At 39.1% G+C, this 15,120-nt stretch overlaps 1 protein-coding gene across 8 annotated transcripts in view; it reads left to right on the top strand.

The window, feature by feature from the left end:
* The window catches only part of Nek11 (NIMA related kinase 11), a 315,212-nt gene extending 305,236 nt beyond the window's left edge, over nucleotides 1-9,976 (top strand). For 6 of the 8 annotated variants that reach the window (XM_076868276.2, XM_076868274.2, XM_076868271.2 and 3 more), the window contains one exon: nucleotides 8,871-9,976. In XM_076868276.2, coding sequence (XP_076724391.2) covers nucleotides 8,871-9,090 — 220 coding nt within the window. In that variant the 3' untranslated portion in view covers nucleotides 9,091-9,976. The remainder of the gene's footprint in view (nucleotides 1-8,870) is intronic. The other 2 variants (XM_076868277.2, XM_076868273.2) reach the window with 2 other exon arrangements.
* Nucleotides 9,977-15,120: the final 5,144 nt, after the last annotated feature.

Here is a 15,120-nt window from a genome sequence, read left to right as displayed (position 1 = left end):
TCTCAAGTAGGTTGAGTCTCTGATAGAAGCAGGAATAATCCCTCCATTAGGGACAGGAGAGGAAACCAAGTATGTGGTCACTGCAGTTTGGGTGCTGAGAAGATAAGGAAATATTTACGTGATTACTTCTATTTTCTCAGGGAGATATGAGATAAAGTCATCAAGTGAGAACAAAGGTGAGGGCTGACCAAGTTTAAGAATAATGCAGAAGGTATGAAATAGTCATTTTGGATAAGAACAAAAGCATACAAGGGAAGTATAGTAGGATCACTGGGCAGTACCAAGCACCATTGTGAATTGTGCTCATCAACTTAAATGAGACTTGTTGGAACAATTGAATACTTTTCTCCAGAAACATTTTGTTGAGTACAGTCATGGGTCCTTGTATGATTAGGTTTTACCATTAGGACTTTTCCAGGGAAAAATGAGGGGATAAGACCATCAAGCAACCATTAAATTTAAATGGGGGAAGGTGGGAAGTGAGGGCATAAGTGGCTGTTATCATGGTGATGGGGTCAGAGGACTGAAGGTCACTATGAAGTGGAAAGTGGCTGGAATAAGTATGGTGGGAGGGTATAGAGAAATAATCAGAGAGTAGAAAGATAGAAATCCGAGGTCATGTGTCATTCAGGCTGATGAATTCAAGGGTCTCATCCTGAGAATGGGCAACGGAGCTAGGTAGAGGGAGTGGTCATTGGATGTCAGGTAGTCCAAAACTAGAGAGACCAGGAACACTGAGGTCAAGAGTGGCGATGGGAGTAGGAGGTGGGAGGAAGAGAGCGGGCTCCTTGCTGAAGTTACTGGTGAATGAGAGGGGCAGGGCCAGGGTCTGATAAGTGTCAGCAAAATCCAAAATTTGTTTGGATTTCTGGTATGTCTGAGGTGACTAGGGATGTCAGGAATGTTGGGATCAGTCCTGAAAGTTTCATGATAGAAGTAAACCATTCAAGCTGGATAACAGGAGGTTCAAGGGCTGCTGGTCTCCCCAGCACTTGGAGTTCTGAGATCTGCATTTGAGTATACACTCTACCACCCAAACAATAAAAACTCATAAAATAAAATCTCTAATGCCTTCAATGCTATTGTCAACATCCATCTTTGCTGGTTAGCATTGATGCTTTAACATTTTTGAAAAGAAAAAAAAAGACATTTTCTTTTTACCAAATCCACTGAATGAATAGAGAAATATTTCTTTAATGTTAAAGTCATAAAAATGTTTATACATTTTAATGTAATAATTTCATTCCCACAAAATTTTTACTTTCTTTGTTTGTTTGTTTTTGAGACAGATCTCACTTTGTCCCAGGTCAGTCTTGAACTCTCAGCCTCCCAGGTCTCTGGATTACAGATGTGTGCTGCTGTGACCAGCCCAAATTCTTTTAATCAAGCACAACATATATACAGAAACCATAAATATAAATATGAATTTACAGACTGAATATAGCCATGTAAAACACTCCTAAAAATCTGATGCCAGAAAATATTCACTTAAATGAATAATCTATAAGCTCCAAATGTTCACACACTGTTATAGTGAAAGGGTAGAAAAAAACTAAATATTTAATGTAGAAATAATTAGGTAAATGTTCACACATTAACTCAGTAGAACATTATGGAGCCATTAAAAATGAATTTTTATAGTTTGAAGACTGTACACCAACTTGAATGCCACCAAGTTAAGCCTCAGATCTTCATCTGTAAAATAGGGATTAAAAAGAATGTCTCCCCTCATAAATCCATTATGAAGATTACATGAGATTGGAAAGGTAAAGTGGGTAGAAAATGGCTGATGAGTAATTAATAAAGGAGTTCTTCTCCTCCCCCCATTTTTTACTTTACTGTTTTATATGTGATGGCAGAATGCATTACAATTCATACCACACATATAGAGCACACATTTTCATATCTCTGGTTGTACACAAAGTAGAGTCACACCATTTATGTCTTCATACAGGTACTTAGGGTAAAGATGTCCGTCTCATTCCACTGTCTTTCCTACCCCCATGCTCCCTACCCTCCCATCCCTCCCCTTTGCCCTACCTAGAGTTCAACTAATCTTCCCATGCCCTCCCCCAACCACATTATGAATCAGCATCCTTAAATCAAAGAAAACATTCGGCATTTGGTTTTTGGGGATTGGCTAACTTAGCATTATATTCTTCAGCCCCCTCCATTTACCTGCAAATGCCATAATTTTATTCTCTTTTAATGCTGAATAATATTCCATTGTGTATATATACCACAGTTTCTTTATTCATTAATCTACTGAAGGGCATCTAGGTTGGTTCCACAGTATAGCTGTTGTGAATTGTGCTGCTATAAACATTGATGTGGCTGTGTCACTGTAGTATGCTTTTTGGGTATAGTACAAGGAAAGGGATAGCTGGGTCAAATGGTGGTTCCATTCCCAGTTTTCCAAGAAATCTCCATACTGCTTTCCACATTGGCTGCACCAGTTTGCAGTCCCACCAACAATGTATAAGTGTGCCTTTTTCCCCACATCCTCACCAACACTTATTATTGTTTGTCTTCCTATTAGCTGCCTTCTAACTGGAGTGAAATAAAATCTTAGAGTAGTTTAATTTGAATTTCTCTAATTGCTAGAGATGTTGAACATTTTCTCATATATTTGTTGATTGATTGTATATCATCTTCTGAGAAGTGTCCATTCAATCCTTGGCCCATTATTGATTGGGTTATTTGTTTTTGGTGTTAAGATTTTGAGTTATTTATGTATCCTAGAGATTAGTACTCTATCTGATGGAGATCTGGGCCAACTTTTTCTTCTATTAGATGCAGTGTCTCTGGTTTGGTTCCCAGGTCCTTGATCCACTTTGAGTTAAGTTTTTTACATGGTGAGAGGGGTTTAATTTCATTTTGTTGCATATGGATTTCCAATGTTCCTGGCACTATTTGTTGAAGAGGCTATCTTTTCTCCAATGTACGTTTTTTGATGCTTTTGTCTAAAATAAGACAACTGTAATTATGTGGGTTAGTCTCTGTGTCTTCTATTCTGTACCATTGGTCTTCCAGTCTATTTTGATGCCAATACCATGCTGTTTTTGTTACTATTGCTCTGTAGTATAGTTTAAGGTCTGGTATAGTGATGCCACCTGCTTCACTCTTCTTGCTAAGGATTGCTTTAGCTATTCTGGGTCTCTATTATTCCAGATGAATTTCATGGCTGCTTTTTCTATTTCTATGAGGAATGTCATTGGGATTTTGATTGGAATTGCATTAAATTTGTACAGTGCTTTTGGTAATATGGCTATTTTGACAATATTAATTCTGCCTATCCAAGAACAAGGGATTTCTTTCTCTCTTCTAAGGTCTTCTTTAATTTCTGCCTTTAGCGTTCTGTAGTTTTCATGTTTGTTGATTCCCAAGTTTTTTTTTTTTTCTTTGTTTGTTTGTTTTTTTGAGGCTATTGTAAATGGGGTAGTTTTCCTTTCAGAGGAATTGTCATTGATATACAGAAATGCCTTTGATTTGTGGGTGTTGATTTTATAACCTGCTACTTTGCTAAATTTATTTACTAGTTCTAGAAATTTTGTGGTGGAATTTTTTGGGTCTTCTAGGCATAGAATTATATCATCAGCAAATAGTGCTTATTTGAGTTCTTCTTTTTCTAACCATATCCCTTTTATTTCTTTCAACAGTCTAATTGCTCTGGCCAATGTTTCAAGAACTATGTTAAATAGAAGTGGTGAAAGAGGGCATTCCTGTCTTGTTCCAGTTTTTAGAGGGAATGCTTTCAATTTTTCTTCATTTAGAGTGATATTGGCCTGGGGCTTAGCAGAGGTAGCTTTTACAATGTTGAGATATATTCCTTTTATCCCTAGTTTTTCTAGTGTTTTGTACATGAAGGGGTGCTGCATTTTGTTGAATGCTTTTTCTGCATCTAAATTGAGATGATTATATGGTTCTTATCTTTAAATATGATGTGATGAATTACATTTATTGATTTCTAATTGTTGAACCAGCCTTGCATCCCTGGGATGAACCCCACTTGATTATGGTGCCCTACCTTTTTGATATGTTTTTGTATGCAATTTGCCATAATTTTATTGAGAACTTTTGCATCTTTGTTCATTAGAGATATTGATCTGAAATTTTCTTTCTTTGATGTATCTTTGCTTGGTTTGGGAATTAGGGTGATATTGGCCTCAGAGAATGAGTTTGGAAGTGCTCCTTTTTTTTCTATTTCATGAAATAAATTGAAGAGTCTTGGTATAAGCTTTTCATTAAAGGTTTTGTAGAACTCAGCTGTGTATCCATCCAGTCCTGGGCTTTTCTTGGTTGGTAGGCTTCTGATGGCATCTTCTATTTCATTGTTTGAAATAGATCTATTTATATTGTGTATATCATCCTGATTCAATTTGAGCAAATCATATGACTCTAGAAATTCATCAATGCCTTTGATATTTTCTATTTTATTGGAGTACAAGTTTTCAAAATAATTTCTAATTATCTTCTGTATTTCTGTAGTGTCTGTTGTGATATTTCCTTTTTCATCATGTATGTTAGTAATTTGAATTTTTCTCTTTCCTTCTCTTCATTAGCATGGCTAAGGGTTTGTCAATTTATTTATTTTTTCAAAGAACCAACTTTTGTTTTTTTTCAATTTTTTCTTTTATTTAAATTTCATTGATTTCAGCTCTGATTTTAATTAGTTCCTGTTTTCTACTACTTTTGATGTTGATTTGTTCTTTTTCTAGGGCTTTGAAATGTAATGTTAAGTCATTTATTGTTGACTTTTTCTTCTTTTAAGGAATGAACTCCACAATGAACTTTCCTCTTAGTACTGCCTTCCTAGTGTCCCAGAAATTTTGATATATTGTGTCTATGTTCTCATTTACCTCTCAGAATTTTTTAATCTCCTCTTTGATGTATTTTGCAACTCATTGTTTATTCAGTAGCATATTGTTTACTCCCAGTGTTGGAGTAGCTTTTTTAATTTTTATTTTATCATTGATTTCTAATTTCATTCCATTATGATCTGATAGAATACAGGGTAGTATCTCTACTTTTTTGTATTTGCTAAGGATCGCCTTGTGGCATAATATATGGTCTATTTTAGAGAAGGATCCATGTGCTGCTGAGAAGAAAGTGTATTCACTCATTGAAGGATGAATATTCTACATATGTCAGATAAGTCTAAGTTATTGATTGTATTATTGAGTTCTATAGTTTCTTTGCTTAGCTTTTGTATGAAAGATCTATCCACTTGTGAAAGAGGTGTGTTAAAAATCATCAGAATTATTGTGTTGTGGTCTATTTGACTCTGGAACTTGAGAAGATTTGTTTGATGAATACAGATGCTCCATTGTTTGAGGCATGTATATTTATTATTGTTAAGTCTTGTTGATGAATGGTTCCCTGAAGCAGTATGAAATCTCCTTCTTTATTTCTTTTGCTTAACTTTGGCTTGAAGTCTACTTTATTTGATATGAGGATGGAAATCCCTGTTTGCTTCTGCAGTCTATGTGAGTGGTATGATTTTTCCCAACCTTTCACCTTCAGTCTGTGGATGTCTTTTTCTATAAGATGAGTCTCTTTGAGGCAGCATATTGTTGGGTCTTTTTTTTTTAAATCCAATCTGCCAGTCTATGTCTTTTGATTGGTGAATTTAGGCCATTAACATTCAGAGTTATTATTGAGACATGATTTATTTTCCCAGCCATTTTGTTTATTTTTGGTATTTATCTTGACTTGGTTTCTCTTTTGATTAGTTTTTCCTTTAGTGTAATACCTCCCTCTGCTGATTTACATCATTATTTTTCACTTCCTCTTCATGGAATATTTTGATGAGGATGTTCTGTAGCACAGACTTTCTAGTTGTAAATTCTTTTAACTTTTGTTTATCATGGATGGTTTTTATTTCATCATCAAATCTAAAGCTAACTGTTGCTGGATATAAGATTCTTAGTTGACATCCATTTTCTCTCAGAGCTTGGTATATGTTGTTCCATGATCTCCTGGCTTTGAGTGTCTGGGTTGAAAAATCTGATGAGATATGAATTGGTCTCCTCCTATAGGTGATCTGATTCCTCTCTCTTGCGGCTTTTATTATTCTTTCCTTATTCTGTATGCTAGGCATTTTCATGATAATGTGCCTTGGCATAGAACTGTTGTAATTTTGTACAATTGGTGTTCTGTAAGCCTTTTGTATTTGATTTTCCAATTCATTCTTCATGCTTGGGAAATTTTCTGATATTGTCTCATTGAAGAGATTGTGCATTCCATTGGTTTGAAACTCTGTGCCTTCCTCTATCCCAATAACTCTTAGATTTGGCCTTTTAATGCTATCCCATAATTCTTGGATGTTATGCTCATGGTGTGATAGTAGGAGCAAATGTGACTCCATTTTGTTTTATGACTTCATCCTGTAAAACAACCATGCCAAGTAGAAGGGTCATGACTGGGGCAAGATGTTCTTTTCCTTTTGCTATAGAAACCTTTAAGAACACGGAACTACCTAATGGGGCATTGTTTCTGTAACTAGGGTAGTAACGGGGCTCTGTTTCTGTAACTGGGGTGATTGGGCTAACTGTGATTGGTTAGCTTCCCTGTGTTTGACTGCACTCTCCCGCTTCTGTAACCTGGCTTGCTTGCATTGGCTAGACCCCGAACATCGCTTTTGCAGTTTTCAGGCTTATAAGGAGCACCCTTGCAATTGTTTGGGGCTAATCAGGGGAAGAGCTTTATGTTCTGGTCAGCCGCCACTGGTGTGCTTCAATAAAGGCTTGATTCAATGGTCTGCAAGTCAGTTTATGAAACTCCAGGACGAAGCTTTAACTATAACAATGGTTCCTTACCATCTTCACTGTGTGATCAACTTTATTTTCCAGATTGTATACTTTGTCTTCAATATCTGACTTCCAAGTGATGCTTTTTATTGAGTTTTTTTATTTCATTTTTTTTCTCACTTCAAGGATTTTTGATTTTTTTTTCCAGAATCTCTCTCTTTCTTGAAGTAATCTTTTGCTACCTGTATTTGCTCCCTTATTTTTTTGCTGGAGTGACCAATTTTTGCCTTTATTTGCTCATTTAGGTCATTCTTTAATTCACAGATTATTTTAATCATGAACATTCTGAACGCCTTCTCTGACACTTCATCAACTGCACTGTCCAGGGTTCTGTTATTGTAGTATCCTGGTTTGTTTGGGGCAGTTTTCTCCCTTGTTTTTTCATGTTGTCTATGTGATTTTCTTACTTGTGGTGTGGATCTGAGGTATAAGAGTTTCTACCCTATAGTCTTGTAGAATCTGTGAGATTATCTGTATCTCACCTTGGTGTTGGGTTTCCAGACCCTGCAGGTGTCCCAGGATGGATACTAATGCAACTATAGGTGGCAACAGCAATAGCAGAAGGTAACTTGAGATAGCAGTGGAGGTGCCCCAAGATGGACTCAACATCTTTCAGAGATGGGGTTGAAAGGGTGGGCCTTACATTGGCTTTGGGATTCCTGCTCCAAGATTCAGCTGCTTCTAGGACCTGGCTGTTGTCCCAAGGTAGAGACTACCTGTGCAGGTCAGCCAGGCGGATCTGGGCCAGGCCTGAGCTCTGGCAGGGCTCTGCCAGTGGCTGGATGGACCCAACCTACCCTGGGCCTAAGCTCCCATTGCAGGTCAGTGAGGCAGATCTCTTCTCCCTCATTTTTATCCTCCTCTTCTATTGTTGTTGTTATTATTTTGGTACCAGGGATTGAGTCCAGGGATGCTTAACCACTAAGCCACATCCTCAGATAGAGTCTCAACATAAGTTTCTGAGGCTGGCTTTGAACTTGAGATTCTCTTGCCTCAGCCTCCCAAGTAGCTGGGATTATAGGTGTGCACCACCACAGCCTGCTACTTTTTTTTTTTAATTATCTTGGTATTTGTTATTTGATTTACTATCCCACCATCCTCTTCCTTGATTTTCTCCTGACACTAGCCTTCTTGATATTTCTCCGGCATCTTTTAGCCTTAGGGCCCAAATTCTCTTGCCCCTGGTATTTTCCTTACTTCATGAGGAAATGTTCAAATGAAAACTCTTCATAAAGATTTCCCTGCTCACACAACCTCCCTTTTTCTTCATTTCTCTTAACAACACCTGGCATTTTATTATGTATGTGTTTGTCTATATGTATATATACACAAGTGTGTATACATACATGTGCTCTGGTTTGGATATGATTTGAGTGTCCCCAGGGCTCCACTGTGATTGAAAGGCCTACTGGCATATCCTTAGGTCATTGAGGACTTGCGCTAGTTGATGGTGACCCCTCAAGTTCTCTAGAGGGTTATGATAAAAGGAGCAAGCCTGGCCCTGCCTATTCTCTTCCTCTCTGCTCCTAGGTTGGAGATGTACTTACTTGGTTGCTTCTGCACATACTTCTGCCATTGTGACCCAAGGGTGTAATGCACCCAAGGGTATGGACAATGATGGAGGTAATATGGAAACATGAATACTTGCACTATGCTGTTTGGACTTTGAACTTCCAAAACTATTGCAAAATAACCTGTCTTTACATCATAAGTAACCTGTCTCAGGTAGTTTATTATAGTGATGAAAAGCTAGCTCATACATTTTGTGCGTTTTTGTGTGTGTTTAGATACACACATGAAGGCAAAAATTTACCTAAATTATCTACTGCTATATACACAATTCCTGGAAGTGTATTTGGAACATAACAGACATTCAAGGATTCTTTATTGAATAGTTTTGAATGTTTAGGGTGACATTGTATCTTATTTTTCTTTTTTCTAAATCCCAGGATGACAATGTTATTTATATAATCAATAATTTCAAAATCACATTTTTGCAGGCCATCTTCATGAATAACTCTTTATAATAATTTCTATTTTTTTTTTTTTTTTTTTTGGCAGATTGGCCATGCAGAAGCTGGGAACACAAGTATTTGAGGAGGTCTACAATTACCTCAAGAGAGCAAGGAATCAGAATGCCAGTGAAACAGAGATCCGGGAGTGTCTCGAAAAAGTGGTCCCTCGGGCCAGTGACTGCTTTGAAGTTGACCAGCTTCTCTATTTTGAGGAACAGTTACTGACCACAATGAGGAAAGAGCCCACTCTCCAGGACCCTGACTAAGGAACCATGACAAACAAGCAGAAGTTCAAGTAGACAAATTTCTGTGAAAATCCATGAACTGTATAAGCTGGACTTTATTATGGGAAATGGACACATAGCTGGAGCTCCCATCTTTAACTTCCATTCTTTAATGACTCGTTTAGGAGTAGTGAGCATGGCTGCCTGTTCTTGGAGTCATGGGCCATATGTGTTGTTTGATCTCTGTCCTGAGATAAGCTTATACATCATCTTGGCATCCTGTAAAGGATTTCCCTCATGCGTGCCTCAAGGCTCCCAATAGGGTTGGATGGTCCCAGTGATGGCCGGGGAGAAGCCAGCTGCTCTTGGCCATCTCTAGTTGAAGGACAAAGCTCAGTCCTGGCTGCCTTTAGTCTCAGTGAACTGTGACCAGCTTGCTTGGGAGAGCTGTTGGACACTGGCCTCTCTGACAAGCTGGGCTGCCCGGGAGTCAGATAGGCCTTTCTCTCCCCAATTATTATTTTTTATTATTTACTATTACTGTTATTTACTGATATCTCACCTTCGTTTTCACCTTTTTCTCTCCTGAAACTAGTGATTCTAGCCTTCTTGCTATTTCCCCAACATGTTTTAGCTGTGGGGCCCAAATTCCCTTACCCCCCTGTATTTCCCTTTTTTTCATGAGGGTCTCTGCTCAGATGACAGCTTCTCAGAAAGTTTTCTTTGCCCTCCCACCTTGCTTTCTCTTCATTTGCTGAGCACCTGTTTTTGGTCTATGTTTCCCTTACATGACCAGCAAGCAAGATGTACATGAATACAAAAACCTGGATTAAAATACAAAAAGCAATTCCCTTCTGGGATTTATTCCCCAGACTCACCTGTGGAGAACTGAAGATTTCTATTCATAATAAATATATATTCCATTGTTACAAAATCACCTATTTTATCTTTGCCTTATGTAAAAATATCTTGTTAAATGTGACACTACTTTCAAATAATAGTTATTACTTAGTAGGGAGGAGAGGAGAAAGCACATGTGGGCTTTTTTCGGTGAGTGGTGGGTACTGGGGATTGAACTCAGGGGCACTCAATCATTGGACCACATCTGCAGTCCTATTTTGTATTTTATTTAGAGACTGGGTCTCACTGAGTTGCTGAACACTTTACCATTGCTGAGGCTGGTTTTGAACTACAATCCTCCTGCCTCAGCCTCCTGAGCTGCTAGAATTATTGGCACAAGCCACCACACATGCTAATAGGAAAGAGACCTCACCCCAAGAAGAGCACTCCGGAGCCTCTTTGGCCTTTTATGACCAAATGGATTGCAGATAGGTCTGGAACAAGGGGGACAACAGTAGAATTTAAGTTAATAAAAAGTTTCTAAGTCTTTCTGCTGATGGTTTTTACAACATTAGAGCAGAAGAAGGCTTGTACAAGTTGCTGGGTCTGACAAGGAAATTATCAGAAATTTCAGTCTCTACCATCTTCCACAAACAGATTAACATGCTCAGATAATAATGCTCTGCATTTTAAAATCTGTTCCTAAGGAGTCAGGAACAAACAAAATATCTTACCCTTCAGAGATTTGTGTTGTATACCACATCAGGCTTATAAGAAAAGAGGGCTGGGGAAAGATCATTCAGGATAATCATTTCTCATAAGAGAAGCTTACTTAAGTTTATCCTTCCTTTGGTTTACTGAAATGGGAGTTGGGAGCAAAACTTAACATGACTTGAAGAATATATCTCCTTATCATTACTACTTGGAAAATTCTTTCTCTTTTAGCTATACCCAGTCTTAATTTGGGGCCACTTCAATGTGGGAATTAATAACTAAATCAAAGAAATAAGAAGTTGCTTAGTATGAAACAGATAAAGGTATCAGGGGATGGCCTTGCTGCTTTATTAAAGAAAATGTGCGCGCGCACACGCACACACACACGCACTTTTCACAAACTCCAACTGACCTTTCTGCTTTCTATTTATGCAGAGGAAATGCCACTAGCTATTTTGGGTGATGCAGAGATAAAGGGGAGTGATAGAAGTTAATTATTTAATGTCTTCGGGGCTGAGGATGGAGCAAAAGCTCTAGGTATATTATAAAGGAGTCCAGCCATCACAGTGGGCTCAGGATAAAGGAAGCAGACAAATTAAGCAGTAGCTCAAGGGGGAGGGTGGCAGGGGACACAAAACAGTCTTTTAAGGTGATGGGAAGACTAATGGGTTAGAAGGGAATGGGGCCAGGCCACAAAGATAATAAAGGAGCAGTAGTGAGACAATAAGGAGGAGAGGCTTGTGTGTGTGAAAGAGAGAATGGGGGACAGGGCTGGGGTGGACACAGAGTAAAGAATGTTCTCAAATAATTCTGCCACAACCTGTGTGATGGGGGGAAATTGAATTCTTTTGAAGACTTGGATTCTAGACTTACTCTTGCCATTACAAGTCACTTCCTTTCCACCCGTTTCCTGCCTATGTCTAAACATTGCTGTAGAGAATCGAAATAGTGTAATGGGTTAAATTAAGTGAAATTGTCATTGTGGTTCAGCCTATTATGTAGAAGTGCTTCAAATGCTATAAAAAGCCCTCATCTTTGGAGGAGGAATCTTTCACTTTATTTTTAGGCTGTCTGATCTTCCATCATTAGTGTTTTACCCCTGAATGCTTCCTTAGGCTTCTAACATCCTGCTATTATCATACAAATGCACCCCCCCACAAGAAATAATAATAATTACTTTGACATTTTCAGCTGGCACTTGACGAGCTTGGAACCAACAAAGGAGTGAGAAAATCTCTCAGAGAGCAGCTCAGAAAAGACACACACACACATTGCACCGGTCCTGGAGGTTGAGGACATGTCTTCAGACGTAGGCCTGTCACCCTATGGATTGAGCTACACTTACCTGTTCCTTTGTGATATTACCCCTTGCCCTGTTTGGGATAGAATGTTCCATGGAAACACTCTGTGTGTCCCTTTCTCTTGCTCTGCCTTTGGGAGTGGCCTTCCTAGATGTCAGTCAATGGGCTGACAGCAGACATCAGGAAGCTAGACTCAACCCCCCTGAAACCTGACCCCTTGCCTCATTTGAATGGCTTCTCCTCAATAAAAAGGTTCAGCACGTGCTCTCTTGCTCTCTTTCTGCAGACCCTTAAGGTCAGAGGAGCCAACACAGGACCCCCCCCCAAAAAAGGTATCTCTGTCTCTTGTGTGGTTATTTCATGCATCCCGGTTCCCCTGGCATGACCCTGAGTGTTTTAGTCGTGAGGAACGGGACGTCTCCCCACCCTGCCTACGGAACTTCAAAGTAATCATCACCAGACCCCAGGATTCCCAGTTCTTTTCTAATTTTATCAGGAAGTTTATAAATTTGGTTCAACAAATACATATATTATAAAATAAGGTCTTCATAAATATTCACTAGAAGTACCATAATCAGGGTTTGAATGTCCCCACCCAGACTCAGGTTGAAATTCAATCCCCACTGTAAGGTAGTGAGAGGTGGTACCAGGTGTGACCTTTAAGAAGTGATGAAATCAGGAGGTCTCTACCCTCACAGATGATCCATTAATGAAGTGATGGGTTAATGGGCTATGGTTTTTCTCCAGAGTAGGTGTGTTATAAAAATCAGTTTGGCTTTGTCTCTTTTAGTCAGCCTTCTCACTATGTGATGCCCTGGGCCACCTCGGGTCTCTGCAGAGTCCCTCACCAGGTGTGGCTCCTTAATCTTGGACCTCCCAGCCTCTAGAACCATGATCTGAATAGAACTTTATTTTTTTTTTTTTGTAAAATTACCCAGTCTGTGGTGTTCACTTACAGCAACAGAAAACAGACTGAGACATCCAGAATTGAAAACCTGACTCCAGCAGGAATATTGTCAAAGTAAATTTGTAGGTCTACTACGGGAGACAGTCTTTCTATAACTAGAAACATGTTTGTCTTTCCAAAATACTGTGAATTTTCCTGCCTCAGTAGCTTGAATTTTCCAACTCAATCCTTCTCTCCCTATACCCTTGACAGTTGTCACTTTTGTAGTTTTCAATATTTTCCCAACTACTTCACTCTGAAGTGAGTTTGGTTGTGGAACTTGTCTTGGCTGAGTGATGAACCCAGGGGCTGGAACTGTGTTGGTGCAGTTGGCTGTGTTCACTTGCACATCTGTCATCACCATTTAGCCCCCAGATTAGAGGACGATGATAAGAGATTTGGAGCAGAGAGCTCTGAAGGTAACCCACAGAATGATTCAACATCACCCCAGCCAATATGGAATAGAGCAAAAGTCACTCTGGGCAATCTGCAAACTTCTGAGCAAGAAACCAGTGTTTGTTATTGTATGCTGTTCAGGTTTTGTGGTTATTTGTTATGCAGCAATATTATGGCAACAAGCTAACCAACGTCTTCCCTTTCCCAACATCATTTTCTCTAACACTTACCAAATCCTGTGCTTTTTGACATTAATTTTTGTTGATCTGGGGAAAGTTTTATCACCAATGAAATGACTGTGACTTCTTAGAAAAAGAAATAGGGATATCCCTTTTCAAAACAGCCCAGGTGAACCATGTATGCTCTCTTTTCTGGCTTTCAGTGTGTTTCAAGGCAACATCTACCATGCGGCCAGCGCAATGGTTTCATTAATGAGGTTCTTGGCATAAAAGTTAGCTAGCGAGATCGAAATAAACACACAGACTCAGTTACCTTTTTCTATGACCAGGTCCGAGACGGCTCCCCTCTCTGGTTCCCTCCTCTAACCGCCCAGCAGGGCAGCAAGGATTACTCAGGGCTAGCAGGAGAGAGAGAGAGAGAGCACGCCAGGGAGTAGCCTTTTATTGGGGAGCAAGAAATTCAGGGGATAATTCCATCCAATGAAGGTTGAAGGGGGAGCCGCACTCCAAGGTCAGGGTCAGTGATTGGGCCTCCGGGGTCAGTGGTCAGTTACACCCCCACACGGACAGGTTCTCTCATCAGGAGAGGGCCGGGAAAGCTCCGACACAGCCAGAGCGCCTCAGACCCTAACCGGGAGTCACCCAGTCACGTGTGAGAATGGCTTCCGACATATTCCCCCTTTCTTTTCGCAAAAATGAGGCGGCGGTTCACTCTCTGGAGTTTCTGCATTCTTGTTCTGAAGACTCGCCATCCTACAATTACAACGCAATAAAGAATTAGCAGCAAAGAGAATAATCCAATAATGTACCAGGCCGAGTGTTTGAGAATATTTCCAGGGTTGAATCCATTTAACTCCTTCAATATTTGGTTAGCCAAAGAAGAAGGATCTGAAAAATCAGCTCTATTATTTTGAATGTCTTGGATATGGTGATGAAGTTCCAGAATATCCAAGCTATTATTACTATTTTGCCAAATACCTAACAAATGGTTTTTAACCTTCTCCCAATCCCAGAGAGAAGCATTGTACTTGGCAGCTGTAACACACACATACTTATAATTAGCATGGCATTTAAGCCTTTCTTTAAATTTTAAGGCTGAAAGTTCATTACCTATGTCAATAACAGTTGCCTCTAAGGCGTTTAATTTAGTTTCAATCTTTTCATCAATATTTACTTGATTACGCAGAGCCTTGGAAGTATTTTGAGCTAAATTATTAAGAAATTTTGCATGCTGAATATTCTGAGACAATGTCAGAGACGCAGAGACAGTTGATGCAATAAAAGAGACTAGCGCCAAAACACCAACAATTATAACTCCAATAGCACGTTTAGGTCTTGCCAGCTGGGCATGAATTTGCTGTAAGACTTGTAAACCAGCATCAGCATACCATGGCTCTGAAATATTAGCAGGTAATAAAACAAAAGAGGGCTGATGAAGTATCAGCACTCCTTTTCCTCCATTATACCTAGTAATGCAATTGGTTAGGTTACATTTTTTACAAGTAACAATATATCTGTCATCTATCCATTTAACTTTTACATTTCCAATAATTAAAACATAAGGAGATTGGACACAAGCTCGTAAGCCATAGCAAGATCCCTCTTTACAGTTCTTGCCAATAAATCTTGGTAAGGGTTTGTCTGTAAAATGTAAGAATTCTGAGGCAGCAATTAAACGCCAAATATCTTTTTGAAC

This window comes from Callospermophilus lateralis, chromosome 10 (assembly GCF_048772815.1).
Source record: "Callospermophilus lateralis isolate mCalLat2 chromosome 10, mCalLat2.hap1, whole genome shotgun sequence".
In the NCBI taxonomy this organism is placed as follows: Eukaryota; Metazoa; Chordata; class Mammalia; order Rodentia; family Sciuridae; genus Callospermophilus; species Callospermophilus lateralis.
The sequence above is the reverse complement of the archived record's forward strand: the minus strand, read 5'-3'. Positions and strand labels throughout refer to the sequence as shown.